The sequence below is a fragment of the Pinus tabuliformis genome, chromosome 3_2 (genome assembly GCF_031772625.1).
Source record: "Pinus tabuliformis cultivar Carrire ecotype Pingquan chromosome 3_2, CPIR1, whole genome shotgun sequence".
Lineage (NCBI taxonomy): Eukaryota > Viridiplantae > Streptophyta > Pinopsida > Pinales > Pinaceae > Pinus > Pinus tabuliformis.
Window position 1 is genome coordinate 164,149,811 of NC_142302.1, and position 15,397 is coordinate 164,165,207.

A 15,397-nucleotide genomic window follows, 5' to 3' on the forward strand; every position below is an offset into this window, starting at 1 on the left:
ACGTATTCTCTAGAGATAAGTACTTTCTTGAATATTTTGATATTATGCTTTTAATTATTATTAGTCTTTTGTAAATTGTAAATTTTGCTTGGATGGATTCGTTTTTACTATTATTTATGCTCCAGTAACAAACAAGTGGTAATGATGTTTATATTCTTACAAACTTCTAGATATTCATTTTGTTTAGTCATCCTCCTTTATAATTACTAGGGGACTCACTCCTCAACCTGTCTTCTTCTATCTTGCATAGAAACCACAAGTTGTTGAATGGTTAGAATCTGCTCTTGCCTTTTATAATCAATGGTGCTCTGTAATGATATATTCTTCACTGTTGGATTGATGCAATTTAGGAACATCTTTAACAATTGTTTGAAGGCTAGTTCTGTTGTTACATGCCTACCTCATACATGAACAGAACCATCACATGAACCTTAAACCTCACACAATCTACTGCTGGTGCATTTGATTACAGTTAATACAATCTTTTGTTATTGGCTCCTGTAGTTAATGTTCGGGACATTTCAATCTCTAAGATATTTTGCTGAGATGTGATGATAATTCTACTCTACTACAACCACGTAGATATTTCCCCTTGATAATTGAGTTTGTATAAAGTTCCCCTATGAGACCTTTCTTCAAGTTCGTATGAAAACTTCTGTAGGTGTTTTCTTAATAGTTTTTACTTCAGAAAATATATATATACTGTGGACAAATAACATTCAATGAGGCCTCTAAAGAGTCACATATAATATCTTCCTTACTCAAAATTACCCCAGCTGTTATACATAATTTAGCCATATTATTATCACAATACCACAGTAAAAGATGTAGAATTCCCTCCTGTATATTCTCTTAGTTTCTAATAAATTTCTGAGTTTTGTGTGAAGGTTACAGTGATCCCTTTTGCACATCAGTTGTTATCTGTTAGCTGTAGGTAAACAGTTTTCCACTATACTTCCAGTGAAATGATAACAGAACCAGCCAATTGAGCTCAAGCGGTTATATATACCATTCACAATTATTCAACAAGGAATACACTGCTATTAAACACCATGTGATGAGGAACTAACTCAGAATTGCAAACAGCCATTAACTCATTCATATAGAGGCATAAAAAATAACTGGTATAATGCATAGAACTTAAGTTCGGACCCTGGAATGTGCGCTGGGAAAAGATCTGGAAACAGTAGTTCACTTGGCATGAATATCAACTCCTTGGTAGTGAAACAGTCAATAGGATCGGATACTACGCAACATTCAGACCTAATTTAGCAATAAGATAAGTGATGAATACAACCTGAGCAAAGGTTCCATGAGCATAAATTCAACCCATAGGGCCAAGGTATTGAAAGAGTACTACCATTTAAACATAGAGCAATGTTCGGTGTATTATTGTTAAAGGAAATGTTGAGTTCAAAATATGTTCCCCAAATGTGTTGCATACCATACTTTGAGCTAGGTATTTCAATCAATTTACATATGAAAGAACACAACAAATAACAATATTGTTAAGAAGAAGGAATTGAGATTTGTCTTTGCTAATGACTGTCCATATGATGCATTTTGTTACCAAGTAAGACAATAACCCAGTTAGTTGTTACTGGAGCAAACACATACAGATCAATGAAAGTTTGGAACATAACGATATGTGCTCGTAAGATCAAATATCAAGTGTTAGTTAGCAATTTAAAGTCATGAGTTTTATGCACAAACAATACACGAAAGAATGATTATATTGTAAATATGAAAGCTAATGACATGAATAGATTATGGCAAGGTATGTTATACTTTAGATGACATGTATGAAATATACATAAGCTATGTGTTTTTGATAATATTAATGCACATGTTATAAATGCATGGACAAGTGTTTATGATTGCAGATAAAATCCGTTACCAAAATGACCACGTGATGACAGAAACTTCAGAACAATTAAGGCTCAAAGAGATTCCATGATAGGGTATTAACCCTAATTCTACTGGGAGGGGTGGAGGTGTTGCCCACCGTTTATCCTCTAAAACCTGGGGTCATGGGAGGATTGTGCGAGTCACGCTCCCCTAGACGTGTGATGATGATTGCCGGATGCCTACTGGGAAATCAGGTCGATATAGTCGACGCTGCCATCCTTAGAGTTTATGCATGGTTAGGTCAGTATAGCTGACGCCATGGCATACTCCAGTAGAGGACGGATAGGATGGGAGCGGAAGAGATTAGGAAGGATAGGATGATTTTTAGAATAGCTTGGGAACCTGGTTTGGGCAAGGCAGGACCATTAAAATTAGAAATCTATCAGCGTTCAAAATCACAAATTTTAAAGTGTCCTCACGATCATAAATGAAAATTCAATCACATAATATAATCCTTACATACCCTAAAGGAATTATCAATATACTTTATAAACCCTTAACTTCGGGACGAAGTTCTTTTGAAGGAGGGGTGTATGTAACAACCCATCTCAAATCACGAACAACATAGCAATATTAGCATGCATGTGAGGCATACATATGATAGCTACATATGCATGCATCATATACATTGCACTAGTATGTATATAAATATATATATATACATCGCCTATATATCGACTATTCATGGAAAATGTCTAAATATAAGATAAATGAATTAATTATCAAAGGTGTAAATTAAATACCTAATTCTCGTAAATAGAAGAAATATACACTCAGTAAGAAATATAGTTGAGTTTATTCATATGTTTACATATATAACCCAAAATATGTACTAATAAACTAAACCCATAAACCTTATGATTAAACTTGATATTTTATAAAACATAAAATAATATGTAATATTTAAAATCATCATGGTCTTATACTATTTAAATTAAAGTACCAACTGTCATGATTAAAATGACACCATTCGATGTTGTGAAGATCTGATTCAATTAAAGGCAAATATCATGACAAAGCAGTCACCGCCTAACAAAATCTTATCCTTTCATAAAGGCGGTGAACAGTTGCGTAGAGGGGGAGGAACCTCTGCTATTTAAAGGGAGGGAGGAGGATTTCAAAGGGGGTTGTTGTTCTTTGCCTGTGGATGGGGAAGGTTGTATTTACTGTGAGTGGAAAAACTGAGCCGGGTGCTGTTGAAGGAAGAAGGAGAGTGCTGTTGAAGGAAGGAGAGGAAATTTATCCATACTGCTTATAATTCGGAACTATTGAGCCTTACTTGTTTTGAAGTCTCTGGGCACGGGGGAACGGTATGCATCGGTTGAGAAGCATACTGGATTGAGTATCTAGGTATACTCGGTTTGGCTGGGTGGTTTTCGTCATTCGGTAACGGGAGCGCTGAAGAAGTTCTGCAGCATCCTCATCGCAACAGCCGTAGCAGATCAGGTAAGTACTTCGTCAAATCTATTAATACCATTTCAGACAGTTTTAGCAATCTTTATAGTTTCACAGTTCAGTAATGGCTCTTAATTTAGTACAGCCACTTCAAGCAGACACTGGAAAGTTAGTGTTCCCACCTTTGCTTGCAAAACATCAAAACTCCTAGCAAACTCCTTTGTCAATTGTAGATGATATCCTTGAATCCTTTCACAAAACCTCATACACCCCACTCGTTCAAAAAGCCATTCTAATGGCTGAATCTGCGTTGATGACCATGACATCTTGTGGCCCAAATCGCACAATGGCACCTCCCTTGTGCTTCTTGTCTTCTGGAGTTGACATGATCTTTCTTTTGCAATAGTGAATAATTTTAGGGTTATGAGCAATTGGTTTTGTGTAATAATGGAGGTGTTATGATATTAAAAGCCTCTGATGATACCTTACGAGACAACAAGCAATTACACAAAAAGTTTAAACAATGCAGACATCCTCAAGCAAAACCCTACAGAACTTGCAATTTCACCACTGTTGATGGAGAATTTAAAAGGGACCATCGCGGTGCAAAAGCCAGAAACGCAGCGCTGAAGGTAATTGATTTTTCGAACACTTTCAAGCATAGGCACTTAAGGGAAACAACTTTGATTTGGTTTTAAACCCAAGACACTTATTACATGTCAGGGCATTATGACTAGTATTTACAAATTTGACCTTAGATAGATAGCAAGACTAGCATGACTAAGATTCCTAGACATAGGACCCTAACAAGGTCAAACCCTTCAACAAGTGGGGCCGACTTGAGCAAATGAGGCCAACTTGGTCAACATAAAAGTATATAATTTCTCCTTGCTCTTGCCAATGAAAATACCAACTAAAGCTACCAATTTTCAACAGCATCCTCTACACCATGACCAACAGATAAAGAAGCCAATACTGATGGAGTGCATTCAAATTCTGGAGCATCCAATCTATGGACAGATGTTATGACTTCATCCTTTTGGTCCTCGAGATGAACTGCCATCTCTACTGAAGCTTCAAGCTCCAAGAGACATCTCATTTGATCTTCTTCACAAAGTTGAACATATTCTGAACAACTTATGCCTTGAAGAGATTCTTCATTATAAGATTCACACAATCCAGAATGTTCGTCAATGAGAAATAATAGGTGCACCGCTCCTCTCATAACTTCTATGCATCTTAGGAAATTCTGCCATTGTTGGTGATTCCCCCAACAAGGACAAGAAAATGGCTCTGATACCACTGTTATGTCGCAAAACCTGGAAACTGAATTTTTTATTTTTTTAATCTGGAAGCTGAAAGTACTAAAAACAGCAACAACACTAAATAAACAACCATAATAATTTGTACTAGCAACACTTGATTCTGTACTCATGAAATAGAATTCTTCCCGAAACAACCTTCCACTATAACACCTAAAAGCCTCTTTATAACGAAAACTCCCAATTTTCTTTTTGTTAATTACACTCGCTGACAAAATTAACATAATTCATTTCACAGCAAACTAGCTGACCCTTTTTGTTAACTACACTTTTTTATTTAATTAGACTGACATAACTAAACATATTGGCGTAATTAGACTAACTGACTAACTTTTCCGTTAACTTCCATAATTCAACTGATTGATTGACTAATAATTTTATCACTCGGTACCAATAACTGTAGTTGACCATTTAATAAAGATCAATGTTACATTTTGGCAATTTTGGGGAAAAAGTCGGAAATTATTGGGAAACTGTTGATTTCGAAGCCGTTGGCCTTATTTCCAAATGTCTGCAAGGTGAATTCTTAGCCATTGCCCTTATGATAGCTGTTGCTTTGGAATCCATTGCCCTTATTTACAAAGATCTGAAAGACGGATCCTTAGCCACACATGGAGCATTTCTGTGAGTGAGAACAACTATAGTGTGTTTGAGCACATTCACGTGAAGAAGAAGCCATTTGAACAGCAAAACTTAGAAGATTTGGTCTTGGTGCAATTACAACCTTTAGTCGAGACACAACCAACTGACCAACACTTCTATGCGGGATCCCATAGTATTGGCGTAGATTGATCCAACCTGGATTGGATCACAGAGAGATAGCCACTAGCTTTTCCAAATATTCCATTCAATAGACTTGCAGCTTCTTAACCTGTTGGAGGCGACTAAGTCAGGTGTAGGACCTTTAGGGGTATCCCTTCAAGAGGAAAGTATAGCATCTGCAGAAGCTGATACAGAGGACATTCCAGGGAATTCATCCTATGATGATGATCTAGACAAGTCATGACTCATGGCTTTGTATTCACTTGTTAGATTACAGTTTTTGGACTTTAGAGATCCTTCAGAGCCTCAATGTCTATGTATTTTGTTCCAAGTATATCTCTTACTTTTTTCAGCTCTTTAATTTCACTTATCGCAAAACTTGTAGTTTATGTAGCTCCATGTGAATTTGCCTATTTGGACCTTTACATGCAATTTAAGCTATCAAACTTAAATGCTTGGTGTTTCTTGTTTGTATTACATTGTTGTGCACGAGTATATACTTTTCTTAAATTATAATTTTTAAATGTTTTTTATTTAGTCGAGTTGACTCTGAGACTGAACCTGAGACCAAGAATAGCTAAAAGAGAGAAAGCAGCATAGAAGCGAGATATTTCCCTAATACAAATGTATCACACCATTTATTGAATTGGTCATCTTGCTTCAGTAACCAAGAAATATATAAGACATTCATATAAATAAACAAGTCTCCCTTTAAAAAATGGACACCAAAAAAGTCGTCTCCCAACTTCTATTTCCAAAATCAAGAAATGTGACATACTCCAAATCTAAGTACCACATTATTGTCGATAACATACCACAGATATAGGTGTTTCTTCATTATTGATAGGCCTTGGAGAAATGTTTTCAGATGGAGTTGTGAGAGAAGATACTGCATGGTAGGGATTTGTTGACTCTTGCTCTCTACATGAATCCAATCCAGATGACTTGAAAAGGTCAATCAATAAATGAGGTTGCAATTGCTCATCTCCAGACCTTGTGCCAAGCTTGAAAACATCCACGAGACACTCTGTTGCAACTTCAATACCTTCAGTGTCAACTCCTGGAGCAGGTTCAACTGTAGCAAAAAACAAAAATTCAATCATTTCAAATTAGGGATTTCAATGAAAAGGTAGCACAACAAGATCACTGTTATTTTATTATTTACAAAATGCTAGTTGCATTAACAACATCAACATGAATGCAATTCCAAGTGTAAATCACAATAATACACTCTAACCCTCATATACTCTATCCCTCCCCCTTGTTAATTGTGCATGCATGCTTCCAGTTTAGCTGCCTTGAGATCCTTCAATTTGGTATTAAAATATCCAACAGTTCTGAAGAATTATCATCCCTAGAGAGTCCATTCTTTTTAATTATCCCTTTTCTTTAAGTATATATCCCAATAAACATTTCTTGATTGAAACTACAGAGACTTTTAAAAGGTAAGAATACAGACGAGGCAATTTTTTAAAAGAAAACCTCTTGAGGATATTTTAATATAAAGAAAATATAAAGTACCTAATACAGTAAAATACTAAAGATGATAAAGGGAAGCCTAGAATATTCTTTCTGGAAAGGCTACTATTAGCAAACAAAACTAACAATTTTAACCATGGCTTTCAAGTGGGCAAATCTAGCAACTTTAAATGTCAGAAGGTCATGAGAATATTGAAACCTCATCTAAAAATAGGCATGAAGGAAAGCAAAAACAAAGAAAGCATAAAGTTTCAAAAAGTCTTTCTCAAGTGTATATTAAGGGAGGTCCGAGGATGTTGGGATGACATATTTACTTGGTAAAATACATGATTCGACCCCTTTAGTGACCAACATGGGGTATCGGGGATTGTCTTCTTTTGGTACATTTGCTTCTTTGGCCCTGTTGACCTTGCCGCCTACACCTACCTACAAGTCAGTGAAAAAAGCCTTAAACCCCACAAGGTGTGGTTGGTGGCAGGGGAATAAGAGAAGGGCTTGTCAAACTAATCCCAACTCTCTCTGTTTGAGCTATCTCCTAGGTTAGCTAAGGGGGGTGGTCCCTAATGAAAAGTTAAGTTAAAAACAAAATGTGAGTTTCTAGGAGAATTGTTAAGAGTTAAATAGATTATCTCTTTAAGATTTATAAGCAAAAAACTGATATGAGCAATAACCATCATAAGAAAAACATGAAACACATAACCAACCAGTGCCTCCAAGTATTTGCTCTTTAAGAAATGAAATTGTATTTTGCTTAAAATGAAGTGAAATGCTTTCAAATGGAAAGCCAAAATAACCCTGAAAAGTGAAACAATAAATTGTTAACACAAGATATTATAAATGCATTCAAGATGAATAAGTCTACAAATCGAAGCATGGAAACTATCTTGCTCAAAAAGATACAAAAATAACTCAAATGTGAGACCAAGATGACAACATGCAATTAAGTTTGCAACCCAAAATAACAGTACTTGAAAGTGAAATCAACCATTCATGACAATATGCAATTAAACCACAAGATGAGTCAATTTCCAAGTACAAGAAAAATTAAACTTGTTGCAAAATTAAAAGGAATTACAATGCTTGCATCCAAAGTGCCTCTTGAAATAAGATTTGCATGAGTCTTTAAACCATCAAGATAACAAGAAATTTAAGAACTCTGCAAACAAAGCAAATGTGATCGAATGAGTTCTTGGTTTATTTTATTAAGCAGTGCTAAGGCAAAGTTACAATTGAACTATAGTCCTCAAACCTCATCCTCGCCCAAATATTTGGATCTCATAATGAGGAGTCAATAGAGGGAGAGGGTCTCCAAAAGTCTATTCAACCAACTTAAGTTGGAGGTAAATTTTAGTGAGGCTTGGGGCCTTCCTATACTAAAATGCCTAGATGAAGTGCAAATTGTGTTAATTTCCCAAATTAAACTGTTGCAAATGCAAATGCTTCAAAGAGAAATAGTTTGCAAAAGTTGAGAGCGTATGCATCTAGGAATTTAAATACAAGATTAGTAAAAATTTGCATGTGGAGTGAAATGTGTTGATTTTGAGCATGCACAATATGAAATTTAAAAGCTAGAAAGCTAAGAAAAACTAAAAGCAAGATTAGGCCATCCACAAGAATCCCTCTTCTAAATGAGGAAGGGGGATGCCATGGGGAAAATCACAAACTCCCTCCAACAATTTGTTTTACCTTTCATTAGCGCTTAAAGCGAGTAAAAATGTCTCTAAGAGGACAGCCCACAATACGAGAGAGATCTTTACAAAGATGAGACTCTAACAAATCTAGACTCTCTCCCCAAAAAAGATAATAACAACAAACTTGAAGATGGAAAAAACTCTCCAAAAGAGATTCACAAGGCTCAAAAGGCCCACGGCCTCGATGAGTTTGCAACTCTCTCCCAAGTGCTTATGGCCTCCCTAGAAATCAGTCTTTTAGCGTGAGAGGGTCCTGCATAAACACGAGTGAGTAGTTTTCCAAAGCTTCTCCTCAAGCTCCTTGCTGCCCAATGCTCATGGCTATGGGCTACAAAACACAAAAAAATACCAATTGTCAGTGTAAAATTAGGAAAAAGAAACCAAAATTAAACTTAGAATTTAATTTACAAAGTACTAGCTCAAGTAATGGGAGTGAACCCCCATACTTGCCTAACTTTAAAAATGACTCTTGAATAGGAGATATAAGTTTGAAAGAACTAGAATCAAAGAAGCATTTTGAATTTTAAATGGATGATCAAGTATCTATAGACTAAGTAAACTCCCTTTCGCTCTTCGTTGGATTGAAAACTTGGAGCGAAAAAATGGTTGAATTTTGGATCGTTGTGACTCTAGGCGTGAGTTGATCTAATTGAGATTTCTCCCACTTCCAAAAAGATTCTTGCACACAATACAAAAGATCTTTCCCACACACTTGAACACATATTAGTTTGCACAAGATTAGAGCAATATAATGAATAAAATAAACCAAGCATTCCTCCTAAAATGAATTGGCAAGCTTATCCCTGGAATACTACACTAAATCAATGATATGTGTAAGATAACTTGCACACATCAATCCAAGCAAGATGGCAAGCATAAACTAATATTAATTCAACATGAGAAATAAATTAAACACAATCACAGTAGCATGAAAGGATATCATCTCATAACGCCAAGAGAACACTAGCCAGATAGCCCCACAGTCTTGATTGTATTAAGAAAGTATACAAGTACAAAATGGCAGAGTTTCCTAAAGCCCAATAGCTTATTATATGATACAAATATGAAAACCAAAGCTCATTTAAATAGGCAAATGGGAGCCAATCCCAATGTGAGTGCAAGTGACAAGTGGAAGGGTGAAGATCCCAATGCTAGCAAGTCAAATTCCAAGTGGTTGCTTGACTGTTGTAGGTGGCAGCCTTGACTGCTTGACTGTTGACTTGGCCTTAATTTTCCAACGTGTTTGCCATGTCATTGCTTGTCCCCCACTAACTTTAATGTGCACCAACATGTTGAAATAAATCAAATTATTTAAACTTTAGCCATATGTAATATTTCAACGTTGCTTCTTTAACTCAACATTGACCCTTTTGACTCCCTTTGACTTGCATTTGGAACTTTGACTTTGAGTTGTGCTTTTTTTGGTGGGCCCCACATTGCTGCTACGTCACCTTTGATATTCCTTTAACTTTCCATGTCAAAATTTGACTTGTTTTGACTATGGAAAAATTTCTAAATTTTTCTAATTATTCAATTTTTTAATTTTTTCCTCATTTTTGCCACTGACATTAGAAAATCGACTTTTGAGGGACTATAAATCATTTTTTGACCCTCAAAGTGGGTCTTACGATAATGTTGGGCCTCTAAGGATGAATTTCGAGTAGTCACACGCCCCAGACATTTACTAAGGCCACTTATTTACATCATTACATAGAAAATAATTAAAAAATCTTGTTTTGTGGGAAATTTTTAATTATTAAAAAATCCTACTTAGACCTAGCCAAATTCCACGAAATTTTTTGTGTGATCTAGTATGGTAATATACATCGACTCTAGACACTAAGATGTGTTAGGGGCTCAACCTTCAAACCGTCACCCCGGCTTTGGGGTAAAAAATGAGTGAAAAAACCCAGAAAATTATCTGCCTCTGAAAAAGAAGGGATAATTAACCAGATAAAAAAACACTCCAAGGTGTACTCGTTTGTTGATTGAGTCCCAACATCCTAAGCCTGTTACAGACTCAAAAACTCATCATTACTAGTATCACTTATTACAATTCCCCACAGGGTGTGGAATCTGAGTACAAAAAAGATGATGAGAAGATAGAAGTAGAGTTAACAAACTCTGTTGCTGATGATATTTGATGGTACAATTGTCCTCTGAAGCATCCTTGGGCATGGAGTCTTCATATAATCATCAGGTGTCACTCCAATGGCCAACAGGCCCCAAGTCAAGCCTAACAGATGTTGTTAGCGTTATGTTTGTTAATATTGACTTGAGTCATGACCCTTATTGGGATAATCAATGCACAGCATCAGTGGGTATGATATTTATTGCATACCATTAATGGGGAATTAAATTACAAGAGACTAGTTGTTAAGGTTAAGGCTAAGCCATCTACGTCTAGCGCTTATGTATAGGACGTTCTCACCTCATTTGAAATGTACTCAATTGTATCATTCATTCTTGGTATTCATCGATTATATGGATACAAGGTTACCCACCAAAACAATCATGTCAATGTTGCATAGAGTCTCTTGTGATCCTCATGTAGCATTACTAATATTAAAATGTTGGTATTTTGATGATCCTCAGGTTAAATTTGGTAGCCAAGAAGAAATTCCCTTAGACAAATCTATATTAGTCAAAGTGCATTGGTCAAACAAATTATTTGGGTCAATAATTTTAAAAAGGGATTTTTGGAAACATATATTTAAATTCAATCTGTTAAATTCAAAATTGGAAATTTCCCTCCATTCATCTATGTCGGCCTAGTTCAAAGGCACCTATTCGATTAGCAACCTTCTCTATATATTCTGCATTGGTTGATCTCTTTATTAATGATTCGAATGGTTAATGTGATATGAGGATTCGAATGGTTAATGTGATCTGAGGCTTCAGATGACAATTAAGTCTCTCTGTTTCAATTTTCTCACACACTCTCAGTCAATTTCCAAGCCTCGCTCGGCTACAACATTCTGCCACAGGTCTCTCCCTCTCGCATCTGCCTCAAGGTCTCACTCTTGCATCAAGATGTCTCTCAATTTGCGATAGGATCTCTCACTCAACCCTCATGCATTGACCGCTATACTCTCGCTCTATTTATGCTACAGAACTCTAACTTCGATGCTTTGGGATTCTCGCTCAACCCATTGCCATTGCACTAGCTCTCTATCGCTCTTATGGTATGTCAACTAAATGCTCTCTACCCATTACCATTGCACTCTGTTGTCGCACAGATTGACACGACAACGCTCAGACCGGGGGCTGTCACTCTGATCCCCGATCTCTCCGTTTAAGCCTGTCTCCCGTGGCTAAGGGGGGTAGACCCTACAGAAAAAAGGGTGACCAACTGTCGACCAGTTGTTTTGGGAGACACGAAGCACTAAAATGATTTTATTAATTTAGCGGACCAGTGCCTTAAGAGATTGATATTTAAACGATTACTTGTTAGATGATATAGAAATATAGACCATGAACAGCAATCATTTGTCATCAAATATCTTGAACGATGCTAAATATCCAGTAAAACCACAGAGTTCTTATGATGGCCAAAGCTTAATAACGATATCCAGCAATTGAAAATTTTGAAGAGATGAATGCTTTACACAACCACTCAAATCATGAATCATTAACCAGATATTACATTCGTATTCAGACTTGAAAATTTAAATCTCAGCATAAAAAATATAACATGATAATTTCCTGAGAAAAACAACTGAATCTGGCAAAAATTCCCACGATGCTTTTTATGCTTTTTCAAATATTGGCAAAAAATTTAAAGCTTTAAAAAATAAAATCCAGTTCTACACTTTAAAAGAAAATTTTTATGATTTTAAATATTTTGAAATTTTTATGATTTTTTTTTTAAAGTAAATTTAAAAAACTAAAATCTAAACTTTAAAAAATTAATAGAACTAAACTAACAAAAATTAAAACTTTTATTATTTCTTTTTCCACTTTTTATTTGATTTTATATTTAATAAAAAATCAGGAAACTTTTTAAAATGAAACTAAAATCTAAAAAAAAAAACGATAAAGTTTAAGCTATGACTAAACCCTAAATAAATAAAAAAAAGAAAAAAATACTAAGACATAACTACGCATATGATAAAACAAAAATTAAACAATCTGAATCTAGCTGCCTGGGCCAACAAAAAGAAGTCTAACGCGTTTAAAAAAAATTCGAGAGCACTGGCTATGTCTCAGGAGGAGACTGCAGCTAAAAACAAAGAAAACGCAGGCTTATGAAAGATGTTACCTGGCCCGTGAACGAAGACAGCATACCTCTGCGGGTTATTACCTAGACCGAATGTCAAATGCGCTGAAAAGGGTTTTGTTGATCTCTTTCACACCTAAAACTCCCACGTAAAAATTCCCAACGCACGCTGGACGCAGTGAAGGTCAGTAGAATAATCACGTTCTTCTTTGTCTGAGGAGTCTGGGGAGAATTTTAATGGTGATCCGAGAAGAACGCAAATGCAGAGAGACGTAGGGATAAGCGTGGGGTTTGCAGGCTATTTAGGATGACGCCTGAGTGAGCATGCAAATTTTCAACATGAAAAATACCACCTGGACAACGTGTATCCCCCAAAAAGAAACGCTTTATTCTCTGCAGCTTGGAGCTATAACGAATGTGCAATTTGGGACCAACAAAAGGCTGATGGGCAGGTTAACAAATTTTAAACGGCTTTGCTGTGCAGGTTGGTGTAGCGACTGCAAAGGTGCGTTGAAGCGCGTGGGGTGAATAGAGCCCAGATGGAGCTGAAATGACTGTAGAAAAATTTTGCAACGATTGGAATTGATGTGAAAAAATTTTCAGATCTGCAAAACCCTGGATGGCAAAATGATAACCCTGCAGAACTTGATTTTTCCTCCAAATCTTATCTCAGGCCTGTAACCTGCCAAATAGAAAACAAAAGCCCGGCAGATATATGCAAAATTTTAAAGTAAAACCCTTCAAAACTAACCTAAAATCACAAAAATTCACAGCTCTAGAACAGCCAGATTTAGCAATAATCACAGTAATATTATCAGAATTTAATTTTAATATAAAACGCTTCAGAAAACCCTGCATGCATTCATAAAAATATATTTCGAATGATAAGCCCGGGATTAAGAACTGGCTGGGCTCTTTCAGAAAACACAACCCGGGAGTTGGCTGGTTCAGCCGAGAACTTCCCCTAACGCCCGGTAATCTGAAAAAAGGATTTCCTGCACAGCTTAAAATCAACCATCAACGTAGAAGGAGAAAACAATAGTGAAACCCCGATCAAATGGAGATACCTGCCAATATATTTCAGAATCTAAACTATCATTCAAACCCCAAAGATCAGACAAGATACCTGTGCCTAGATCAATCTTCATTAAGCTATCATTAATAGCTGAAAATAAAATTATGTAGAACAAATAGAACAATCTTACAACATTTTCAGAAGAGTAACACCAGCAAGATTTTTAACCCCAAAGTCTTCTTTATTGCACAAAAAAAATGAACTACAAGAGAGCTTCTTCAGCACTAGACTCTCAGATCTTATCTGACCTCAAATGACCCCAAGCACCCTACTTAAAGGAAAAGATCCCAACGGCTAGTTCGAGTGATCCATGTCGAAATGGTCTCGACCGTTGATGAGGATCAAGACATCTCTTAATCTCATCCGTCGAATCCGTTAATTCATTAAAAAATGAAATTCTGCATTTATTTACTCAAAATATTATTATTTTATTATTTTTAGGGTTTTTGCTTTATTTTATAATTTTTTATTATTATTTTTATTTTTATTTCTTTATTTATTTATTTTATTATATTTTTTAATTTTTTTAATTTTTAAATTTATTTTTAAATGGATCCTCGAACTTAGCCTTTGGAAAAATCACCTAGGACCTACGACTTAGGACTTATGAAGGGATTAAAACATTTTCTAACCCTCAAGACACTTTACATCAAGACTTTTACAACTTTACATTTTAAAAGGGAAAACCCATTTGACATAGACCCTCATAAACCACCCAGTTCTGCGACACAACTATAATCTAGTAGATTAACACACTAGGATTCTCCTAAAATTCTAATGACAAAATCCATCCCGGCTTTGGGGTTAGGCTGAAGGAAAACTCTGCCGATCATGGATCGGTGAGACGAAAAACCTTCCGGGACGTAGATTATCACTTAGAAAATTAGGTCCACCTAGGCAACTTATAGACATGACTCATATCTGCTAAGATTATTTACAATTTCATGCAGACTGGGTTTACAATATAAATTGATCAAGCTGTCGATGACTGCAGAATGGCACGGACATGTCGATCAAGCGCTATCCTTTTTGCAAAGAAAAGGGGGTGTACTGCTATGGGTAGTTGACCGGTAGTGGTCAACAGGGTTGAAAGGAGCACATGAAAAAATTGTATTTTAACTAGCATCACAGGTTTTCTTCAATTTTGTAAATAGAGACAATATTGAATGCACAACAATGTAAACAAGAAGTTGATTCCACCAACAATTCATACAAATAAGGCCAATTCAACAACAGGTTACAAATCCATAATCCTTCCAACAACATACTGTAATGTAGTTTCACCACCTAATGTTAATTTGCATCAGCAAGCCCTACTGACCCTATACTAATAATCTAACTTTACAAAAAATTGTATTCTAACTAACATCACAGGTTTTCTTCAATTTTGTAAATAGAGACAATATTGAATGCACAACAATGTAAACAAGAAGTTGATTCCACCAACAATTCATACAAATAAGGCCAATTCAACAACAGGTTACAAATCCATAATCCTTCCAACAACATACTGTAATGTAGTTTCACCACCTAATGTTAATTTGCA

At 35.8% G+C, this 15,397-nt stretch overlaps 1 protein-coding gene across 2 annotated transcripts in view; it reads right to left on the reverse strand.

Annotated features, from left to right (window-relative positions):
• TPR8 (Tetratricopeptide repeat (TPR)-like superfamily protein) overlaps positions 1 to 15,397 on the reverse strand; it is a 386,981-nt gene that overhangs the window by 316,265 nt on the left and 55,319 nt on the right. For both annotated transcript variants that reach the window (XM_089416017.1, XM_089416016.1), the window contains exon 2: positions 6,203 to 6,462. In XM_089416017.1, coding sequence (XP_089272143.1) covers positions 6,203 to 6,462 — 260 coding nt within the window. The remainder of the gene's footprint in view (positions 1 to 6,202; positions 6,463 to 15,397) is intronic.